This window comes from Epinephelus lanceolatus, chromosome 15 (assembly GCF_041903045.1).
Source record: "Epinephelus lanceolatus isolate andai-2023 chromosome 15, ASM4190304v1, whole genome shotgun sequence".
NCBI lineage: Eukaryota > Metazoa > Chordata > Actinopteri > Perciformes > Serranidae > Epinephelus > Epinephelus lanceolatus.
The window spans coordinates 20,612,921-20,631,040 of record NC_135748.1 but is presented as its reverse complement, the minus strand read 5'-3'; the positions used below and the strand labels follow the sequence as shown (position 1 = coordinate 20,631,040).

The window sequence follows — 18,120 nt, the reverse complement described above, 5'->3', positions numbered from 1 at the left end:
GTCAACGTATGTGCATTCTATCCAATCGCTAAGTGAGGTTTTAGATGATCCCGCCTTCGCCGTTGAACTCGAGTAATCATTGGCTGAAAGACTTGCCAAATTGGCTGTAAATTATGCAACCGTTGACGAACAGCTCTGTTAAAATTGAGAAAAGCTAGCTTCATTCAGGCAGAGATTTGTGTCTACAAGCGGAGCTATGTCCATATAGTCAACGTCGAAGACATTAAGAGGGAAATGCTGGACATTGTCGACGTCTCTTTGAGCAAGCAACATAACTTATCCTAACAATAAAAGCGATAACGTTATCACAGCCACAACAATGCACTTGTCCTTAGCTTCCCTCACCAAGGTACTGTAACAACACTGTTAGCTGTTTGCTAAGTGTGTGTGCACCTAATGTGAACCATATGAAGGCCAGATGTTGCTTAGTCATGGAACAAAGAGTAGGTAGGAGGGATTTTAGGGGCTCATCCTATTGGCTGCTGGAGGATGATGAGACTGTTAAACTGTAGAAAAACTTTCTGCAATAGTTGATTCAGTCTAGTTGAGTAAAAACTGGAGCCCAAAAGCTATGGCAACCCAAACCAAGGTGAAGACACAAGGAAGGCTGACTATGCAGAAGGACATTGTGATGTTTCCAAATGGACTGAACGTGTTGTATTTTGTTTTTCTGTGCAGCCTGTTCTTCATGGGTACTTCAGAAGTTCCTGCTCCTGGAGGGTCCGCATTGGTAAGTCATGCCACAGTAGTTTACTATTTAGCTGTTATTTTGATGCAAACTATTTGCTAATTGACTTTCTGTGCACCAGCTTTTGCTCTCAAAGGTATCGAATATGACCAGGCTCCAGTCAATCTAATAAAAGATGGAGGTCAGCAGGTACAGTATAGATCCACATGATCAATATCAGTGCAGGCATGTCATACTGTGTATGATAATTACAGGGTTGCCACAGTAATGGAATTTCACAATCTCATTTTCCAGGCCTGGAGAAGCCATGGAATTTTGATGTGTAATGAAACAGTTTCAGAAATCATCCATAGATGACTTTATACATCTGCTCCCAAGGCTTAAAAAACATATGCTTACATTCTTATGTTGCAGCAGTGTTTTTTCCCCACACTTGCATCTGGAAATTAGTTTTTAATCAAATGCATGAAGAACACACTGTTTTCCCTCATGCTTGAAAGACAGTGCCAGACTGATGCACACTAAGTACTTATATGACTGTGCCTGTATTTGAAGTGAATATAAATACAACCAACTATTAGAGATTGGAAAAGGTTGCCGATTAATTTTCATACAGTAATGACCATTTGGAAAGGCCCTTGAAAAGTCATGACAAAGTTTTTAAAGTGTGTCCATGAAAACATGTGGGAACCCTGTAATTAGCACGAGGCAGTCAGTGTAAGTCCTGTATTCATCTCACAAAAGTTCTCTGTGCAGCTTACTGAACAGTACAAGGCACTGAACCCCATGCAACAAGTACCCGCAGTCGAAATTGATGGCATCACCCTCTCTCAGTCAGTGAGTCCCCAAACTCTTCACCCACGTAATCCCACAAAACCAGATTTTAGTTAACCCACTTAAAACTTATGAAAATGGTCTCTTGCCCTTGCAGCTGGCAGTGATCCAGTACATCGACGAGACCAGGCCAGGGCCTCGGCTTCTCCCAGTAGACCCAAAGAAACGTGCCCAGGTCCGGATGATAAGTGATGTCATTGCCTCTGGGATACAGCCTCTGCAGGTGAGAACAGCACAGTCTTAGGGTTTTTTCACAGAGTCCTTTTAAACGAACCGAACCCAGTCCTAAAGTGCGCCAAAAAGTGGACCAACAGAAAAGGGACTCCGCTCGTTTTGTATTCACATTATCAGTTCATTTGAAAGAGGACTCTTTCTGGACTGTACCATGGACTTAAAACGAACCAAACTCAGACCACCTTGTCTTCAGAGGGGTCTGAGTTTTCTTGGAGCGTTGACATATGCGCAAAAAATGCTGAGTCACCACTCTGAGTCCGTTTAGACAGCTGAAAAGGACTAAGTGTGAAAACACCCTCAATGATTACAGCCAAACTGAAGCAGACAGCTCAAGCAGGTATTGCAGGTTGCAAATTCAGGTGTGATAGGAGGATATGAAAATCTATGCAACTTCACTATTTTAATTAATTCCTGGTTGTTTCAGAATTTGTACGTGATTCAGAAAATAGGAGCCGAAAAGGTGCAGTGGGCTCAGCACTTCATTGAACGTGGCTTTCAAGGTAAGTGGAGGCCAATCTTCTCCATTATACATCCAGTTTTAGTCTAAGACATCATCACTAGACATCCTTTATGATTTATGTGCACCTTTCTCTTCCAGCTCTTGAGCCCATTCTGAAGCAAACAGCAGGGAAATATTGTGTCGGTGATGAGGTAAGAGGCACGACTATAAATTGTAACAGTGTATTAAACAGCAGAGACTTTTTATCTGACTCATTACTCACTTTTTAAGATATCCATGGCAGACATCTGTCTGGTGCCACAAGTCTACAATGCAGAGAGGTACGTAATCAGGCATTTAATAAAAATCTGCAACATAAATACCACATTAATAATCCGTCAGCCTGAAAAAGAAGAGATTAGTGTGAATGTCATGGCATTTTGTACTTGATTGTTATATCGTGTATAGCATGGTTTTTTTTTTTTACCCTTTTCGTATACATGAAGCCGCATGCTATGCCCAACCCACTGAACTTTAAACACCCTATACAAAGAAGCATGACCTGTCTATGCCTTTAATCTCTACAGGTTCAAAGTGGACGTCGGGCAGTATCCAACTATCAAAAGGTTAAATCAAACCTTACTTGAAATTGAAGCTTTCAAAGTGAGCAGCCCGTCTTGCCAGCCAGACACACCTGCCGACCTGCGTGCATAGAACAACTCAGCAGCTTCAGAGACAGCCATGCAACATTGTACATTGTTAAATAAAACACTTGGAAAATAATCGTTATAGTGTTGTTACTTTAAATAACAAGGTAACTTTGATTTAAAAATATTTATTGGCATTTTGATTTAATGCATTTTTCCAAGTCCAGCACTTTACCCTCAAATTCATACTGATACATGGGGACAAGATTGAGGACATAAAGTAATGTGAAAAACATGCAGATCACAGATTTGCTATGCAAAGTGCAAAACCACTGTGCTCACTTATGGCAGCATATTTCCTGTATGGAGGAAGTATAGATGGTTGTAAAGAGACAAAAGAATAAAAGGAAGTGACATTACAGTGTAAGCTACACAATACATCATGCACAAACTGCACAACATGTAAAGACAAACAACCATGTAGAAAAGAAAACTGTTAGAGATAAACACACTTGGAGATACTGGTATTTTTCTGTCAGAACAGACCACAGCATCCTCCACTGTTTAAAAACGCTAAAAAACCAATTGTCTTGAACAGATTCTGTCCCATCACTTGTCACCAGGAATCTCCACTGTGCACTTGAGTGTGTCGTTGTAGAAGGTGCCTGAGCAGTCCGATCCTCCAAACACCAGCAGTGTGCAGCAGACACTGACGTTTTCACCCTGTTCATGCTTCTCTGCATCTGTTAGGACGGAGCGGCCCAGGTTCATCATGCTGTGTCCTGCACGAGGCTTGGAGCAAAGCAGAGGAGACGCCACTGAGCTCCACATGTTGGTGTCTGAGGAGAAATCAAAACACTGTTAGTAACAGCTTGGAACACGGTGACTCAAAGTAAATATCCATGTCTGATGCCAACCTTATTAACAATTATTATGTTATCAGGATCACACTGATAATCTCATCGTATTTACTATAATCAGATTGAAGTGGCACAAATGACGTACTCACCGATGTTGAAAATGTGTAAATCCTGCAGAGCTCCAATCGCACTGCAGCCTCCACTGACTAATATCCTGTTGTTTGCAACTGGTGCAGCTGCATGAAACCTGTCCATGTACGAGCAGGGAAGTTTCTCGTGTACAATTACTGTTCTAAAGCCAGTGTCTACATAATACTTAATTCAATTAATGACATTATTCCATATTTAGCTAAAAAATAATTAACAATGCTGAAAGACAGTATTTTTTTGTGTTAAAACCCATTAAATTAAAGTGCAGTTCCATCTGTCAAAGACACCAAAAATATAAGAAAACAGATGGCTACATCAATGACATTTTGTCAAGGTTGATTAGTCCTGCACTCACCCTCGAGGCAGCGGTGGCATGTTCCCACACTTCACAGCTGTGTACTCCATGAATCCTTAAAAAAAAAAAAGAAACAGAAATATCAGTTTAAGCCTGGACACAAAATCATTTCTTAGTGCAGCCACTGAATCTTCATCTTACCCAGATCTAGAACATGGAGATCATTCAGGTAGGTGGCAGTCTTCCGTCCACCAAATATTATCAACCTCTGTGACATCAGTGTGGCTGAGTGTCTGTTTAATATAAACAAGCATGGGATCAATATGCAGAAAGGAAAATTAAACAGTATTTGGATGAGAGTGTAGTCGTGTTGAAAAGAAGAACTGACCCAAACCGAGGCAGAGGTCTGTCCCCCTCCACAATCGGCTGGTACCAGAGTTCAAACTCTGGGTTGAAGATGTACAGAGTGTTACTGCAGGTCTTATCCACAGAAGAGTGGCTCAGCTGAACTCCACCAAAGACGAAAAGCTCTTTCTTATAAAAAGCTGCAGAGTGATGTGCCAAATTTGGAACACTCCCTTTTGCCTAGAGGGTGTAAATCCGCAAAACAAGCCAGGAGAAAGCATTTCCTACACATCTGCTTGAGTATTTGATAAAAAAAAAAAAAAAAAAAAAAAATCAAGGCTACTACATGTTTGTGACTTGCAACAAACCCACAGTGACAAGCTTCCACTTCCAGGTCAGAGTGTTAAGGATGTACAGCTCGCTGTAGCGCTGACCCTCCCTCAGGCCACCGTAAACAAAGACCGACTTAGAGTCTGGGTCATAGGTTGCGGAGTGTCCTCGGGCACAAGGTGGCACGGGCCCAGATGCAGAGGAGTTCATGGGGAACCAGAAGTCACTGTCTGGAAATAGGTCAAGATGGAAATAAATGTGGAAAAACAACACCATGTTCAGTGCAAATATTTCGCTAGTTTGTCTTATTTCCTCCTTTTGGTTATAGTAAACAATACCCACTGACCTAACTCAAGCTTCCACAGGGAGTCCTTGCAGTAATGTTGATCCGCTGCCTCCCCTCCGATGAGGACGGCTGTGTCAGGGTCACTCAGGCACATGGTATGGCTCCAGCGCTTTGACGGACACACTGAAACTAAACCAAGATCTCTGTCAAACCGCATTTTGAGCATTCAGATGTGACCGCAGTGGTTGTTAAAGTTTCCTGACCTTCTCTGGTCTCCGTTTTTATCTGCACACTCATTTCCTCTTTGCTGTTCATCCTGGACAGCCTCATTTTCTTGGGCGTTGAAGCCTGTTCTATGTCCTCTGCCAGACTGTCCATGTCCTCAGAGCTCCACGTCAGCCGGCCTCTCCTACTAATAACTGTCCGTTTGGGGGTCTTATCCTGAGGGTTGTACATCAAAGAATAAGTCACTTACTTTACATGCAGACATGAATCAATATATAGTTGAGCATGAATATTACCGTAGGCCAAAGCGGGAGTTTGTTCCCCACCGTGGGCTCACTGGTGTCAATTTTATTAACTTGGATCTCCGCACAGAAAACACTATCACCCAGGTGTGAGGAGTTGGAAGTTATCTGCAAGACAGGACAATAATGAAACGCTGCAACAAAAGAGTAGATCACAGCAAAGCAATTTTAACCCTGTTCATCTCACCGTGTCATTTACAACGCTCTGGTGTAACGTGCAGGAGAGATCAGTGGCATCATGCTGGTCTGGGAACAGAAACTTCCTTTGAACCAGAGGAGTGCTGCTGAAAACACTGGCTTGATCCTGTAGTTGGACACAAGTCTTTGCATTAAAGCAGTGACAATATAATGCCTTCTATATCTGAAATTTGAACTAAACCCAGTGTTGGGGAGTGCTGAACTACATGTAATTAATAATTATCTTCTGATGGCTACTTCCAGCAGGATAACGCACCATGTCACAAAGCTCAAATCATCTCAAACTAGTTTCTTGAACATGTCAGTGAGTTCACTGTACTCCAATGGCCTCCACAGTCACCAGGTCTCAATCCAACAGAGCACCTTTGGGATGTGGTGGAACAGGAGATTCGCATCATGGATGTTCAGCAACTGTGTGATGCTATCTTGTCAATATGGACCAACATCTCTGAGGAATGTTTCCAGCACCTTGTTGAATCTATGCCACGATAAATTAAGGTAATTGTGTAGGTAAAGGGGGTCCAACCCAGTACAAGCAAGGTGTACCTAATAAAGTGGCCAGTGTGTATATGACCTGTGAACACAAAGACAAAGCTTCCTACCTGTCCACACACTGTGAGCACAATCTTGCCATAAACTCCTCTCCTGCCTCTCTCTGCTGCCACTGTGACAACGTCATCTCTCCAGTCACCCTCCCAGGTCAGGCACCTGAGTTCAAAGTCAATTTTACCACTTTACACTCGAGGTTTTTTTTTTTTTGTATCAACAACAGAAACTAACACACTTCCTCCACATACCTTACTTGAGCTGACAGAGTGCCAATTTTCTGGGCAGGGCACTGGGCACTGACCACAACATCCACTGAGATGGTCGCCTCGCTGCATTTCCACTCTCCGAGGCCAAATATGACCAGCTGTTTGGGAAGAGGCAGCGGGATGTGGACTTGGAAGCAGCTCCGGTTGGATTTGCTGCGGAGGGTGAGACCACATGTTTGAAATGTTGTTTCAAACAATAAAAAAAAGTATTTAAAAAGTAAGCCTACCTGATGAACTGGCGGGGGGCGTCACGTAGGGACCAAAGGACAAAAAAATTAAGCTTCCCCATGTTTGTCTCAGGTCTCCTCAGTAGGAGTTTGGAGAACAAACAGCTACCAGATAAACTTCCTGAATTGGCGTCGAGCGCGAGGCCGCTTTGAAAACGCACAGCTGAGACCGCGGCGTGATTAATTTAAATATAATTACATACCTGGAAACACACTGAATTTAACCATTGTTTAACACCTGCAGTGTTTAGCTAGGTGTAATTGAACAACTCTTTGTGAAACAATGTAAAAAATGACAGTGTCGAGGAGAAGTGAGCTACATGTTTAAATATAATTAAGTTTAACTACATTTAACAATAGCTTGCTGGTAGTTTAGCTACACTACATTTGCATATTAATTAAAGTAGTTAAATTACTTTTTTGCAATTTTTGTGTAGTTACCTACTGAAACTACAAATAATTATAGGACATAAAGGGTAATGATTCTTTTTTTAAAATTTTATTTTACAATTGCTTTTCCCTTGTAATTGACTTTGACCACAGTTAGTCATTAGTTTTGATCATTGCTATTTATTAATAAATGTTAAGAGAAGTTGTTGCTACTTTAGAAGTTACCTGGCCACCTGAGTAATCCTACCTGGTGCATGACCCCCACCTGAACTTTTTTTTGGGAGGCAGGTGTCTGAATGATGGACATCAAAAACAAAAAAACAAAACTGACATTCTCTGCACTTTCCCATGAAGAGTGGGCTAGTTTGGGCTATTATGTATTTATTTTTTGGATCTGTGAACAGGTTGCACTCTTTGCAATATACTAAATTCAGTGGCATTTTATGTTGATATGTGAATTTTTGTATTATTTTTGTATTATAAGAATTTTAGATGGACATCATACACAAAACCAAAGCTGACATTCCTGCACTTTCTCATTAAGGGTGGGGTATATTTTAATTATTTTTTTTATTTATTGTTTATGTCTGACATCTGAACAATTGGGCACTTTGTGCAGTTAAATGTAGTGACATTTTTATTTTGCTTTTTTGCTTTGCTTGTTTTTTTTCTTGCGTGACTTAAAAAAAAAGTATTATGATTTCATATCATACACATTGCCAATGTGATCCTTTTAAGAAAATAGTTTGAACTACTTTTTCAAAGTAGCTTTACTCAACCAAACTAGATTTGTTCTTGGGGTAGCTTTGCTGGAGTTCAACTTCTTCCAGTGTGAAGTAATCAGTAGGTGTATTCATTTGTGCCAACCTTAAGTAAGATTTTTAAGTGTCGCTTGATGCTTAGGGTTGTGTTTTACTCATGGTGCTCTGTTGTGTGCTGGTGTTCTGTACAATACAGTACAGGCCAAAAGTTTGGACACACCTTCTCATTCAATGCGTTTTCTTTATTTTCATGACTATTTACATTGTAGATTCTCACTGAAGGCATCAAAACTATGAATGAACACATGTGGAGTTATGTACTTAACAAAAAAAGGTGAAATAACTGAAAACATGTTTTATATTCTAGTTTCTTCAAAATAGCCACCCTTTGCTCTGATTACTGCTTTGCACACTCTTGGCATTCTCTCCATGAGCTTCAAGAGGTAGTCACCTGAAATGGTTTCCACTTCACAGGTGTGCCTTATCAGGGTTAATTAGTGGAATTTCTTGCTTTATCAATGGGGTTGGGACCATCAGTTGTGTTGTGCAGAAGTCAGGTTAATACACAGCCGACAGCCCTATTGGACAACTGTTAAAATTCATATTATGGCAAGAACCAATCAGCTAACTAAAGAAAAACGAGTGGCCATCATTACTTTAAGAAATGAAGGTCAGTCAGTCCGGAAAATTGCAAAAACTTTAAATGTGTCGTTAAATGTGGAGTTGCAAAAACCATCAAGCGCTACAACGAAACTGGCACACATGAGGACCGACCCAGGAAAGGAAGACCAAGAGTCACCTCTGCTTCTGAGGATAAGTTCATCCGAGTCACCAGCCTCAGAAATGGCAAGTTAACAGCAGCTCAGATCAGAGACCAGATGAATGCCACACAGAGTTCTAGCAGCAGACCCATCTCTAGAACAACTGTTAAGAGGAGACTGCGCGAATCAGGCCTTCATGGTCAAATAGCTGCTAGGAAACCACTGCTAAGGAGAGGCAACAAGCAGAAGAGATTTGTTTGGGCCAAGAAACACAAGGAATGGACATTAGACCAGTGGAAATCTGTGCTTTGGTCTGATGAGTCCAAATTTGAGATCTTTGGTTCCAACCGCCGTGTCTTTGTGAGATGCAGAAAAGGTGAACGGATGGATTCCACATGCCTGGTTCCCACTGTGAAGCATGGAGGAGGAGGTGTGATGGTGTGGGGGTGTTTTGCTGGTGACACTGTTGGGGATTTATTCAAAATTGAAGGCACACTGAACCAGCATGGCTACCACAGCATCCTGCAGCGACATGCCATCCCATCCGGTTTGCGTTTAGTTGGACGATCATTTATTTTTCAACAGGACAATGACCCCAAACACACCTCCAGGCTGTGTAAGGGCTATTTGACCAAGAAGGAGAGTGATGGAGTGCTGTGGCAGATGACCTGGCCTCCACAGTCACCGGACCTGAACCCAATCGAGATGGTTTGGGGTGAGCTGGACCGCAGAGTGAAGGCAAAGGGGCCAACAAGTGCTAAACACCTCTGGGAACTCCTTCAAGACTGTTGGAAAACCATTTCAGGTGACTACCTCTTGAAGCTCATGGAGAGAATGCCAAGAGTGTGCAAAGCAGTAATCAGAGCAAAGGGTGGCTATTTTGAAGAAACTAGAATATAAAACATGTTTTCAGTTATTTCACCTTTTTTTGTTAAGTACATAACTCCACATGTGTTCATTCATAGTTTTGATGCCTTCAGTGAGAATCTACAATGTAAATAGTCATGAAAATAAAGAAAACGCATTGAATGAGAAGGTGTGTCCAAACTTTTGGCCTGTACTGTACATGCGCTGCTGATGTGCAATACTGTTATGTGTATTAAGTGTTTTTATGTTTTTTTTTTATGGAATATACTTTTCATTTCTTCTGGTCTGTTATTGTAAGGCAGCAATACTCCCAAGTCCAAGACAAATTTCCCTACGGGGACAATAAAGTATATCTTATTATGTTGTCTCATATCATAAAAGCTACGCTTTTAAGTCGCTTCCCACTGACAATTTCTTAAATAGCAAAAGGCATTTTTTTAACCATGTACTTGCCTCAACTGTGTAAACTGTTGAAATGACAGAAGAAGCTGAGTGTAATTAGTAAAAGCAGCCCGTGTTTATTTTTTACCAGCAGATCATAAGCTGGATCTTTCTGTTTATAGGTTGCAACAATTTAATTATCGAACAGTATTAATTATAGGTGTATTAATTATAGGTGTATTCAGTCATACTTGTGACTTGTCTGATAACCTTTGTCACCCTCCATAGGGGTTAGCCTGGTGTTGTATTGGTTTATGTTTTTATTCTGCCTCCCTTATGTGCGCCATGTACCTGTAAGGCGGTTGGACAGTACATTGAAAACACCTTTGTTATAATGCAGGCCAGTGCCAGCACCACAGTCACATCACATAAATAAAACATGTACTAGATTTTGCTGACAGCACAGGCATGGATAATATATTCATGGCAAAAATGTATCTGCAAGGAGTATCAGGATTTATCAGTACATTTAATAAGTTACTGCATATCTCCTGTCCACACCTTCTACAATCATCAAATCAACATATGAGACGAATAACATGTAGGAATAATTAAGAAGGTTCCTGCTGCTTCTTAGACACCCAGTAAAATGTGAGACACTGGATGCAACTCTGGGGTCTCGCAGGCCTTCAGGGAGAGCTGAAAATAAAACCTGGTTTCATCAACACCTCTGTAACAATTACATCAATCCCCCAATGCCACAATTTAATGGAAACACGGGGGACCATCCTGCAGGGCTTTCTAATCCTGGATCTGCACTGAGACTGTTATGAAATGACGGCGTCTCGGGACAGATTTAGTTAAAGGACTACACACAGCTGTCAAGTGACATCTCTAACGTGTCACGTTACGGTGTTTACCTGCTCCTAAATGTCCAAACTATCATCTGCTTATGAGCGTTCATAAAATTGATCCACAATGAATCACAAAGAAAAGTAGATAATCTTCTCTTTATTGTGAGATATAAATTTCAGGATCAAATGTCATCAGAACTTACAGTAAAGGTACAGTACAGTACAGCAAACATGGGAAGCTTCAAACCGGCTGTTTTACATTGTGTGCGGCGTTAGCAGCCAAATCTGTGACATCTTTGGGAACATGCGCACGATGGAGTGTGGTATAAGTATTGATTTTGGAAACAGGATGAAACAAGGCAACATAGACCTGTGCACAAAATACATTTAGATGAACATCATAACTGCTCTTTGCCTCTGATACAGTAAATTAAAGGGAGGAGGGGAGGAGGCAAATGTAAATATTGAATCTATATTACACAATAAGAGCTTTATGTGATAAGGGATGGCTTTTGATTGTGTCATAAAAAGCACACTCTGGAAAACTGTTACCACTTGCTTCAGTACATTCAATTCTTATATCTTTTACCGACACACCACTATGACAGTAGACAGCTCTGTGCACAGTATTTGCATTTCATAATTATATCGTCACATGATCAAATTTGACAAAGAAAAACGAATAAGTTACGATACAAAGCAGAAAGATAAATACACATGACAACAACAAAGCAACATAATCATAGACGGTGTCTGCATACACACACAAAACAAAAATCCATTTCTTTAGAGCACTGCTGATTTAGCACCTGGCCTGGTGAAATATATCCTGTGCAGGTGTTCCCTGATCACTGCTACCATAGAAATGTTACACCTGGAGACAATAAATGCTTTATGACGGGCACTTGACCAAATAGCACAGTGCATACACAGGAACATGGCACATATGCAAGGCTTCTTCAAATATCTATCAGCGAGACATTGGAGCAAATGCTGCATTCAAAAACTATCTGATCGTAAACTCAACGTGTGGCGACACAAGCTGATAGTGATAAAAAATAGATATGCCTATATTTAACCTTTTATATATTATAACTTCATCTTTTTTTCCAAGTACGGAATCAAAAATAGTTCATCGTTCTTAAGGGTAGTATTTTTTCCTGTAAATGATATACATTCATAAACTGGCATCTCAGGCACTGTAATAAACTCTGTAGTAAAGAGTTTTGTTTCGCCATAGTGAGTAGGAGTTGTCGAACTTCAGGAGATAAGTGCCTTCACCTGGGAAATCGTGGCTCCCACCCTGGACGGATAGGTGACTGTCCTGGCGGTACACAGGGAGGATTTCAGCCAAGTTAGAGTTGGTTTGAGTTTTGGAGCCCTTCTCGATGTCTCCGTTAGTGACGGGCCCTGCAACGGGAATCACAAACCACAGAATCAACACACTGCGTCAGATCCCAGTAGGAGGACAACACATAAAAACACAACCATGGTGTGTTTTGTAGAATTATATGCACAATTAAAAAAGATTTCAAAGGTTGCTTTAGATTCTGAGTTGTGACCACTGACTGACCTTCCAGCTCCTCCTCCTCCTCTTCGTCATCGCTCGACTCACTGATGTGCACCGTAATAGACCGGCTTGTGACAGGAGTCCAGTCAAAATATATGCCGAAGCCAATGTCATAACCGTCTGTGGCAAACTCCCAGCACACTTTCTTAGCCTCGGGGACAGTAGGCACGTGAACTGTCATGATGTCTCCTCGGTACACTGTCACCATGCTGTCATCCTCCATTCGAAGCTTCGCCTTCAGCTCCTTCAGAGCAGCAGATGTCCACGTCGTTGGGGGTTTCAGGGGTGGCATCTGGGCTGCCATCGGGAGGAACAAATGGCGACGTGTTCACAAAGAGCATAACAGCAGCTTTGATATTTATTTATCTGGCCTACATGAGCCTTATAACATTTGTAGATTAATGCTTTTAGAGCTAGTGTTACACTGTGACAGACTTATGAAACTTGTGATTTAGAAGCATAGATTAAAGAAAGCAGCAGACATGATGACATACTCTGCAGGTCCTCACCTTTCATCTCAGCGGAGGGCTGACAGCTCCCAGCACTGTTGTTCTCCTCGCCTCCTTCCCCCAGGGCCGGCTCTGCTGGGGCCTCCTCATTGCCCTTAAAATGCACACAAACAAAACTGACATTAAAGCTGAGAAATTATCTTATATTTGCTTCGTTGTTTATTGCCACTCACTGACAGCTCTTCAAACACACTTTAATATTGAATACCTCACAATGTTGCCCTAAATCCTCCTTGCTTTCATCCATATCAGCCTGGTTTATGAACTGGATACAACTCTGTGAAAGGTCTGTACTCTGGAGCCTGATGAGCAGATAGTAAAGCAGCAGAAAAGACATCAAAACATTTCAACAGAGATGACACTAGGATGCAAGAAGTAGAACTGGCAATACGTTTCCTTACAGCAGCGTTATAAGCAGCACTTTTCTGCAGCAACAGGCTACCTGTCCAGCGGTCTGTCGTCGCACTGGTTGGATGTGACTCCGGGGAACGATGAGAAGGAGAGCGATGACAGCCGCGACTGGAGCTCTGATGTGGCTTCTAATCTCTCCATGGCTGTAAAGACAAGACAAACACCTCTGTCTGCGTGGCTGGAAAATGTGAAGCCCCGCCCCTTTCCAGCCACAGGCAGGGAGGGAGAGATGACAACACTGAAACTAGCCTCCCAACGCTGCCTGGATAAACTCACCAAACGAACTGCTGTTTGACATTAATAGACCGTGTTAACCACAGTACATGCTAATACATTCATAGCTAAAGCGACTGAAGCTAAATGTGTAGCGTTATGTGTATGTGATGCCGTCTTTAGCTAGCTTCATCCACATTAACGGTCATTAGCTGGGAGGCTAGCTGTTAGCTTCCGTTAGCGGATGCTACCTAGCACAGGGAACGTGAACCCGAGGCTGCGGGCACACATTTATCTTACCTGGATGTCACGCTGATAAGCTGATAACTCGATACGATTTTATTTTAGTCCAGTTCAGGTCGTCAGGAAATGAGGCTCCATATCACTGCAATCATGTGACGGATCTCTCCACGGTGCTGCTGGTGCTGCTTTACAGGAAAAAACAGACCCAGATTTTTTTGACACTTCCGCGTTTTCTCGAGCGTTGACGAAAATCTGCGAATCTAAGCAAAGCATCAGATCCTGTACAAGAAGTTTTATTATGCACACGTATATAAAGACAGAATAAACCGGCTATATTTGCATTTTGTACATTGTGAAATGTATTGTCACTTTCACACAATTTCAAGGACGTGACTTTGGTTTGAGGAGTGGGGAGTCAGGATAGTAAATATCCTGAAAATAATACTTCTCTGTGGCTCATTTATTTTATTTTATTTTAATTTATTTAAAATAATTTAATTCAATAATTTTTATTTTATTTAATTTTGTTTTATTTTATTTATTTATTTTTCATTTATTTATGTTTTCTTTTCTTTTCTTTTTTTTGATTATATCAGAGCAGCTCAGTTCACATTCTCAGCCAGAATCTGACAGCTTGTCAATTAGTAGCATATTAAGCACATTTTTTGTGGTTACAATTAATACTTGTATGTGTCAGGATGTGGTAAATATGTGGAAGAAGCAAGGGGGAAGCTCACACAATATAAGGTACTGCATAGATGTTATCATACACCATTATGACTCTACAGAATGAAGTTGTAAAATAACAATAGCTGTTGGCAATGTAAAACTGAAAGAGGAACTTTCCTGCACTGTATATGGGAATGTTGTTTGGTCAGACCACTCTGGATTGGAGTATTAGAATTTTTAAGTTGTTGGTTTGGTTAAGAAATCCCTTTAAGTCCAAAGTTGTGTTTACTGGGGGATTGGTCCCAAATACCAAACGTATAAAAGGACTAAACATGTCATAGGAGCTAGACACTGTACTGAAATGTATTACAATTGTAAAATACAGATGGAGACAGTGGGCTATTGCTTCTTTTGCTTTGGTTGTATCATAGGGAGCCTTTTGTTTGTCTGTTTCCAGGCTTTTTGTGTAGAATAGGTCACCTGATGATATAAAGATTAGTGCTGTGCTGATGGACTTTGGATTTATTAATGTTATGAATACAGCAGAGGTGTGTTTTTGTTTAGTCTGTGCTGGTTGTGTTTATGTATTTGTCTTTTGTGTTGATGTTCTTAAAATAGTAAAACTTAAATAAATGAATGAATTATATAAAATAATAATAGAAATAATAGCTTACCTTACCTTAAAGATAAACAAAATAAAACAAAAACTGCAAGTATCATGAAACATACTGTTGAAGCCTATTTATTGAAATATATGATTATATTTTTCAAACCAAAACGTGCAACACACAGGAATGCACTGCATCTATGGTGGACATCCAAATATACAGTTATGTTTTATGTTAGAGAGTAACTGGTAATTTTGCTGGTGTCCCTAGAAGCGATTTGTACGCTGCAGAGATGCACTGTTGCAGAGGTTTGCTGCTTGATAGAAAGCACAGCAGTGGTGTCTTCTTGATCTGAGTGTCAGTGAGAGAAATCCAGGGAAAAGGCCTTTACGGGAAAGAAGAAGTCGAATCAGGACTGAGAGGACTAAGTTAAACTTGACAGAAAAAATATCTATACTTGGGCTATACAGCGTTGCACTTACTCCTCTGCAGTAAGGGAAGATGCAAATGATGCACTGATGAAACTGTGTGCGTTTAATTCCACAGTGTGTGGCCGTTTCTCTTTAAGGATGCTGTTGATAAGAGAGAGAGCATCACTGGATCCCAGACTGGCAGAGGTGCAGATATTTAGCAGGCTGTACAACACTGCACACACCCAGTTCCAACCCAGAGAAATGCCACCTAAATATGGGAATTAAAAGTCAGCATTAACAGTATATAGGAATACAACTTAATTGATGTAAATAATGTCACTACACCCAATTTCAAATGCTTTCTCTCCCATCTTATATAACACCACAGGTTCAAATTCAAGCTCTGAGAGAAGCTGAAGTCTGCAATAATGAAACATGACACACCACTCATTGCAAGAGGACACGATGCCTCTAATGGACCTGTCAAAGCCTGGGTCAGACGAGTGCGCGACAGCCACACATCTCCAGCATCACAAGCTACAAAGTCATACTGTGGTTTGAGAATGAAGTCATGTCCAAGAAGCCGTGACAGCCTGCAGTAACAGTTCAAAAGAGAGGAGTTTAGTGACTGAACAACAACAATGCTGTGTGTGTGTGAGAGTGTGGGAGTACCTGGTGACAGGGACACCAGAGGTGAAGCTGTACACAAGGCAGTGTTTTGGCAGATGAGAGTGGAGATCAGCGCAGACTTTGGGGAGTTGAGAGGGCAGACAGCAGAGGAACAGAACGTCTGCCCACGCTGCCAGTCTGCGATTGTCAAAAAAACATTCAACTCCTTTCTGGATGAATTCCACTGAAATAAGGAAGCAGCAAGGCAAACATGAGGGCAGGTTTTTGAGTATATGAGAAAGGAAAGGTCAAGGTGCAAGTTAGTTAAATCAACTCATGTCTAAACATTTTAGGTAGGCAAGATTATATTGGCACGTCATCAGTATCGGCCAATATCTGCTTTAAAATGAACTATCAGATAGGTAGTAGACATTAGGATTATTGGCATCTGAACAACAGGCCTTTATTGTATACACTGAATTATAATGCTATTCAAGTGCTATGTATTCAACTGTACAACTCCTCCCTCTGATGATCGGACTCATTTGGCTATTTATAAAACAAAACAACAATATAACTACTCATTCTCATTTCATTTATAAAGTTACAACCATTTCATTGTATATTGTATATATTTCAGATTGTCTACTTTACTATTTTATTTTATTTTATTTTATTTTAATGTCTACTTTAATATTTTATTTTATTTATTTCATTGTCTATTTTAGTATTTTATTTATATCTTCATCTTTATCTCTTGTTTCCATTCATGCTGTATTTCTATTTCTACTTTGCACGGAGCATTGGAACAAAAACAATTCCCCCCCGGGAATTAATAAAGTATTCTGAATCTGAATCTGAATCTGAAATATGTAGTCTACACACTGGAGTTTCACTGCATCACAATAACTATCTAACTTTGATGTGGACTTTAAATTGTCCTTAAAGTGTCTTGTTTTGACAGTGTACCTGCAGATTCTGGTCTTCTAGTGGATATCTTAATTTGTGATGGTTTGATGCCAGATTTTTCAAGGAGGGAGAGGAGCAGCTGTTTTCCCATGTGACCCATCCCAAGTATCCCAACACAGAGGTCACCGTCTCCTCCCGATGCCAGCGGGCCTCTGTTTGTGTGTCTTGTGATGCTGCATCTACATGTAAACGTGCATCAATCAGAATTACTTCAACAGTGCCATAAAGTAATGCTAGCTGCTTAAAGTTGTAAAGTTTTAACCCTGCACAGTTTAAATAAACCTATGTAAGATACCTCAGTGAGTAGGCCAATTTACACAGGAAAACAGTGTGCGCGCACCCGCAAAAAGTCAGTCCGGCCGCGCGTGCACGAAGGTGAAGAAACTCGTCAGTCGGCGCAGCGTCAAAAGAAAAACTGCTCGAGTCAGAAAATACGTTCATCATCGCCTCAAAGTTTCTACAAGTGTAAGGTTAGCAAAAAATGAAGATTAACAAGCCTCACAACATAATAAAAAAAACTTGCCCCGTCCTCCTGTTTCCATGGCAAAAGGACAACTTCCGTTTTAACGGGCTACGTTTTTCAAAATAAAATTCTTCGCGACAAAAAAGTAAAAATTAAACTGCTGTTATTTAAGTTTGTAATTACAAAACCTGAATAAGAAAATCCATCAATGATAATTTAAAAAAGTTTTTTTTTTTCCAAAAAAATCTCCGGCCGGATGTAACTGATGAACGGAAATGCCTACAGCTGTCACTATGAGACAGAATTTTCGGAATAAAATTCTTCACGACAGTAATCTTAAAGTTTAACTGCTGTGAATTATTATACAAGTTTTCCAAATGACAAAAATATTATAGAAACAAAACCTGAATAAGACAATCCATTAATGATGATTTAAAAAGGTTTTTCCCAAAAAATATGTATGTAACTGTATAAACGGAAATGCCTACAACTGTCACTGAATATAATTTTCAAAATAAAATACTTCGTGACAAAAATGTACAAATATGCTGCTT

General features: G+C 40.6%; 4 protein-coding genes across 5 annotated transcripts; 1 reads left to right on the top strand and 3 right to left on the bottom strand.

The window, feature by feature from the left end:
* The first annotated feature begins 151 nt into the window (after window positions 1-151).
* Window positions 152-2,978, top strand: gstz1 (glutathione S-transferase zeta 1). Of its 2 annotated transcripts, none has more exons than XM_033642754.2 (9): window positions 152-349; window positions 679-730; window positions 810-877; window positions 1,445-1,525; window positions 1,620-1,745; window positions 2,181-2,256; window positions 2,355-2,407; window positions 2,487-2,536; window positions 2,783-2,978. In XM_033642754.2, exons 1-9 carry the CDS (start codon window positions 320-322, stop codon window positions 2,907-2,909), a joined length of 663 nt encoding a protein of 220 aa, XP_033498645.1. In that variant the 5' UTR covers window positions 152-319; the 3' UTR covers window positions 2,910-2,978. The 2 variants fall into 2 exon arrangements, with proteins under 2 accessions (XP_033498645.1, XP_033498646.1); XM_033642755.2 differs by lacking the exon at window positions 152-349 and adding an exon at window positions 471-589.
* A 36-nt stretch (window positions 2,979-3,014) lies between these two features.
* Window positions 3,015-7,052, bottom strand: LOC117267094 (uncharacterized). The gene is made up of 13 exons (XM_033642750.2): window positions 6,876-7,052; window positions 6,631-6,801; window positions 6,436-6,541; window positions 5,823-5,939; window positions 5,630-5,743; window positions 5,372-5,549; window positions 5,169-5,297; window positions 4,865-5,052; window positions 4,536-4,732; window positions 4,349-4,440; window positions 4,208-4,262; window positions 3,852-3,949; window positions 3,015-3,681 (listed from the first exon to the last, which is right to left on the bottom strand). Exons 1-13 carry the CDS (start codon window positions 6,935-6,937, stop codon window positions 3,452-3,454), a joined length of 1,737 nt encoding a protein of 578 aa, XP_033498641.1. The 5' UTR covers window positions 6,938-7,052; the 3' UTR covers window positions 3,015-3,451.
* Window positions 7,053-11,028: 3,976 nt separating this feature from the next.
* tmed8 (transmembrane p24 trafficking protein 8) lies at window positions 11,029-14,042 on the bottom strand. The gene is made up of 6 exons (XM_033641980.2): window positions 13,893-14,042; window positions 13,411-13,522; window positions 13,177-13,270; window positions 12,969-13,062; window positions 12,463-12,756; window positions 11,029-12,299 (listed from the first exon to the last, which is right to left on the bottom strand). Exons 2-6 carry the CDS (start codon window positions 13,518-13,520, stop codon window positions 12,082-12,084), a joined length of 810 nt encoding a protein of 269 aa, XP_033497871.1. The 5' UTR covers window positions 13,521-13,522; window positions 13,893-14,042; the 3' UTR covers window positions 11,029-12,081.
* A 384-nt stretch (window positions 14,043-14,426) lies between these two features.
* Window positions 14,427-17,762, bottom strand: noxred1 (NADP-dependent oxidoreductase domain containing 1). Its single transcript, XM_033643499.2, has 6 exons — window positions 17,399-17,762; window positions 17,104-17,282; window positions 16,198-16,378; window positions 15,970-16,118; window positions 15,595-15,793; window positions 14,427-15,497 (listed from the first exon to the last, which is right to left on the bottom strand). The coding sequence occupies exons 1-6, from the start codon at window positions 17,545-17,547 to the stop codon at window positions 15,347-15,349; spliced, it is 1,008 nt and encodes a 335-aa protein (XP_033499390.1). The 5' UTR covers window positions 17,548-17,762; the 3' UTR covers window positions 14,427-15,346.
* Window positions 17,763-18,120: the final 358 nt, after the last annotated feature.

What these genes read in the sequence shown, in the direction of transcription:
- noxred1 (XM_033643499.2), bottom strand. Translation starts at nt 17,547, where the DNA reads ATGATGAACGTATTTTCTGACTCGAGCAGTTTTTCTTTTGACGCTGCG. An exon ending in TAGAAGACCAGAATCTGCAG is followed by an intron (nt 16,379 to 17,103) that starts GTACACTGTCAA and finishes TCCTTATTTCAG; the next exon opens with TGGAATTCATCCAGAAAGGA. An exon ending in TCTGGTGTCCCTGTCACCAG is followed by an intron (nt 16,119 to 16,197) that starts GTACTCCCACAC and finishes CTGTTACTGCAG; the next exon opens with GCTGTCACGGCTTCTTGGAC.
- LOC117267094 (XM_033642750.2), bottom strand. Translation starts at nt 6,937, where the DNA reads ATGGGGAAGCTTAATTTTTTTGTCCTTTGGTCCCTACGTGACGCCCCC. An exon ending in AAAAACGGAGACCAGAGAAG is followed by an intron (nt 5,298 to 5,371) that starts GTCAGGAAACTT and finishes ATCTTGGTTTAG; the next exon opens with TTTCAGTGTGTCCGTCAAAG. An exon ending in TCTCCATGTTCTAGATCTGG is followed by an intron (nt 4,263 to 4,348) that starts GTAAGATGAAGA and finishes TTTTTTTTTAAG; the next exon opens with GATTCATGGAGTACACAGCT.
- tmed8 (XM_033641980.2), bottom strand. Translation starts at nt 13,520, where the DNA reads ATGGAGAGATTAGAAGCCACATCAGAGCTCCAGTCGCGGCTGTCATCG. An exon ending in GACGACAGACCGCTGGACAG is followed by an intron (nt 13,271 to 13,410) that starts GTAGCCTGTTGC and finishes TCTGCTCATCAG; the next exon opens with GCTCCAGAGTACAGACCTTT. An exon ending in GGAGGAGGAGGAGCTGGAAG is followed by an intron (nt 12,300 to 12,462) that starts GTCAGTCAGTGG and finishes TTCCCGTTGCAG; the next exon opens with GGCCCGTCACTAACGGAGAC.
- gstz1 (XM_033642754.2), top strand. Translation starts at nt 320, where the DNA reads ATGCACTTGTCCTTAGCTTCCCTCACCAAG. An exon ending in CCTTAGCTTCCCTCACCAAG is followed by an intron (nt 350 to 678) that starts GTACTGTAACAA and finishes TTTTCTGTGCAG; the next exon opens with CCTGTTCTTCATGGGTACTT. An exon ending in GCATCACCCTCTCTCAGTCA is followed by an intron (nt 1,526 to 1,619) that starts GTGAGTCCCCAA and finishes TTGCCCTTGCAG; the next exon opens with CTGGCAGTGATCCAGTACAT.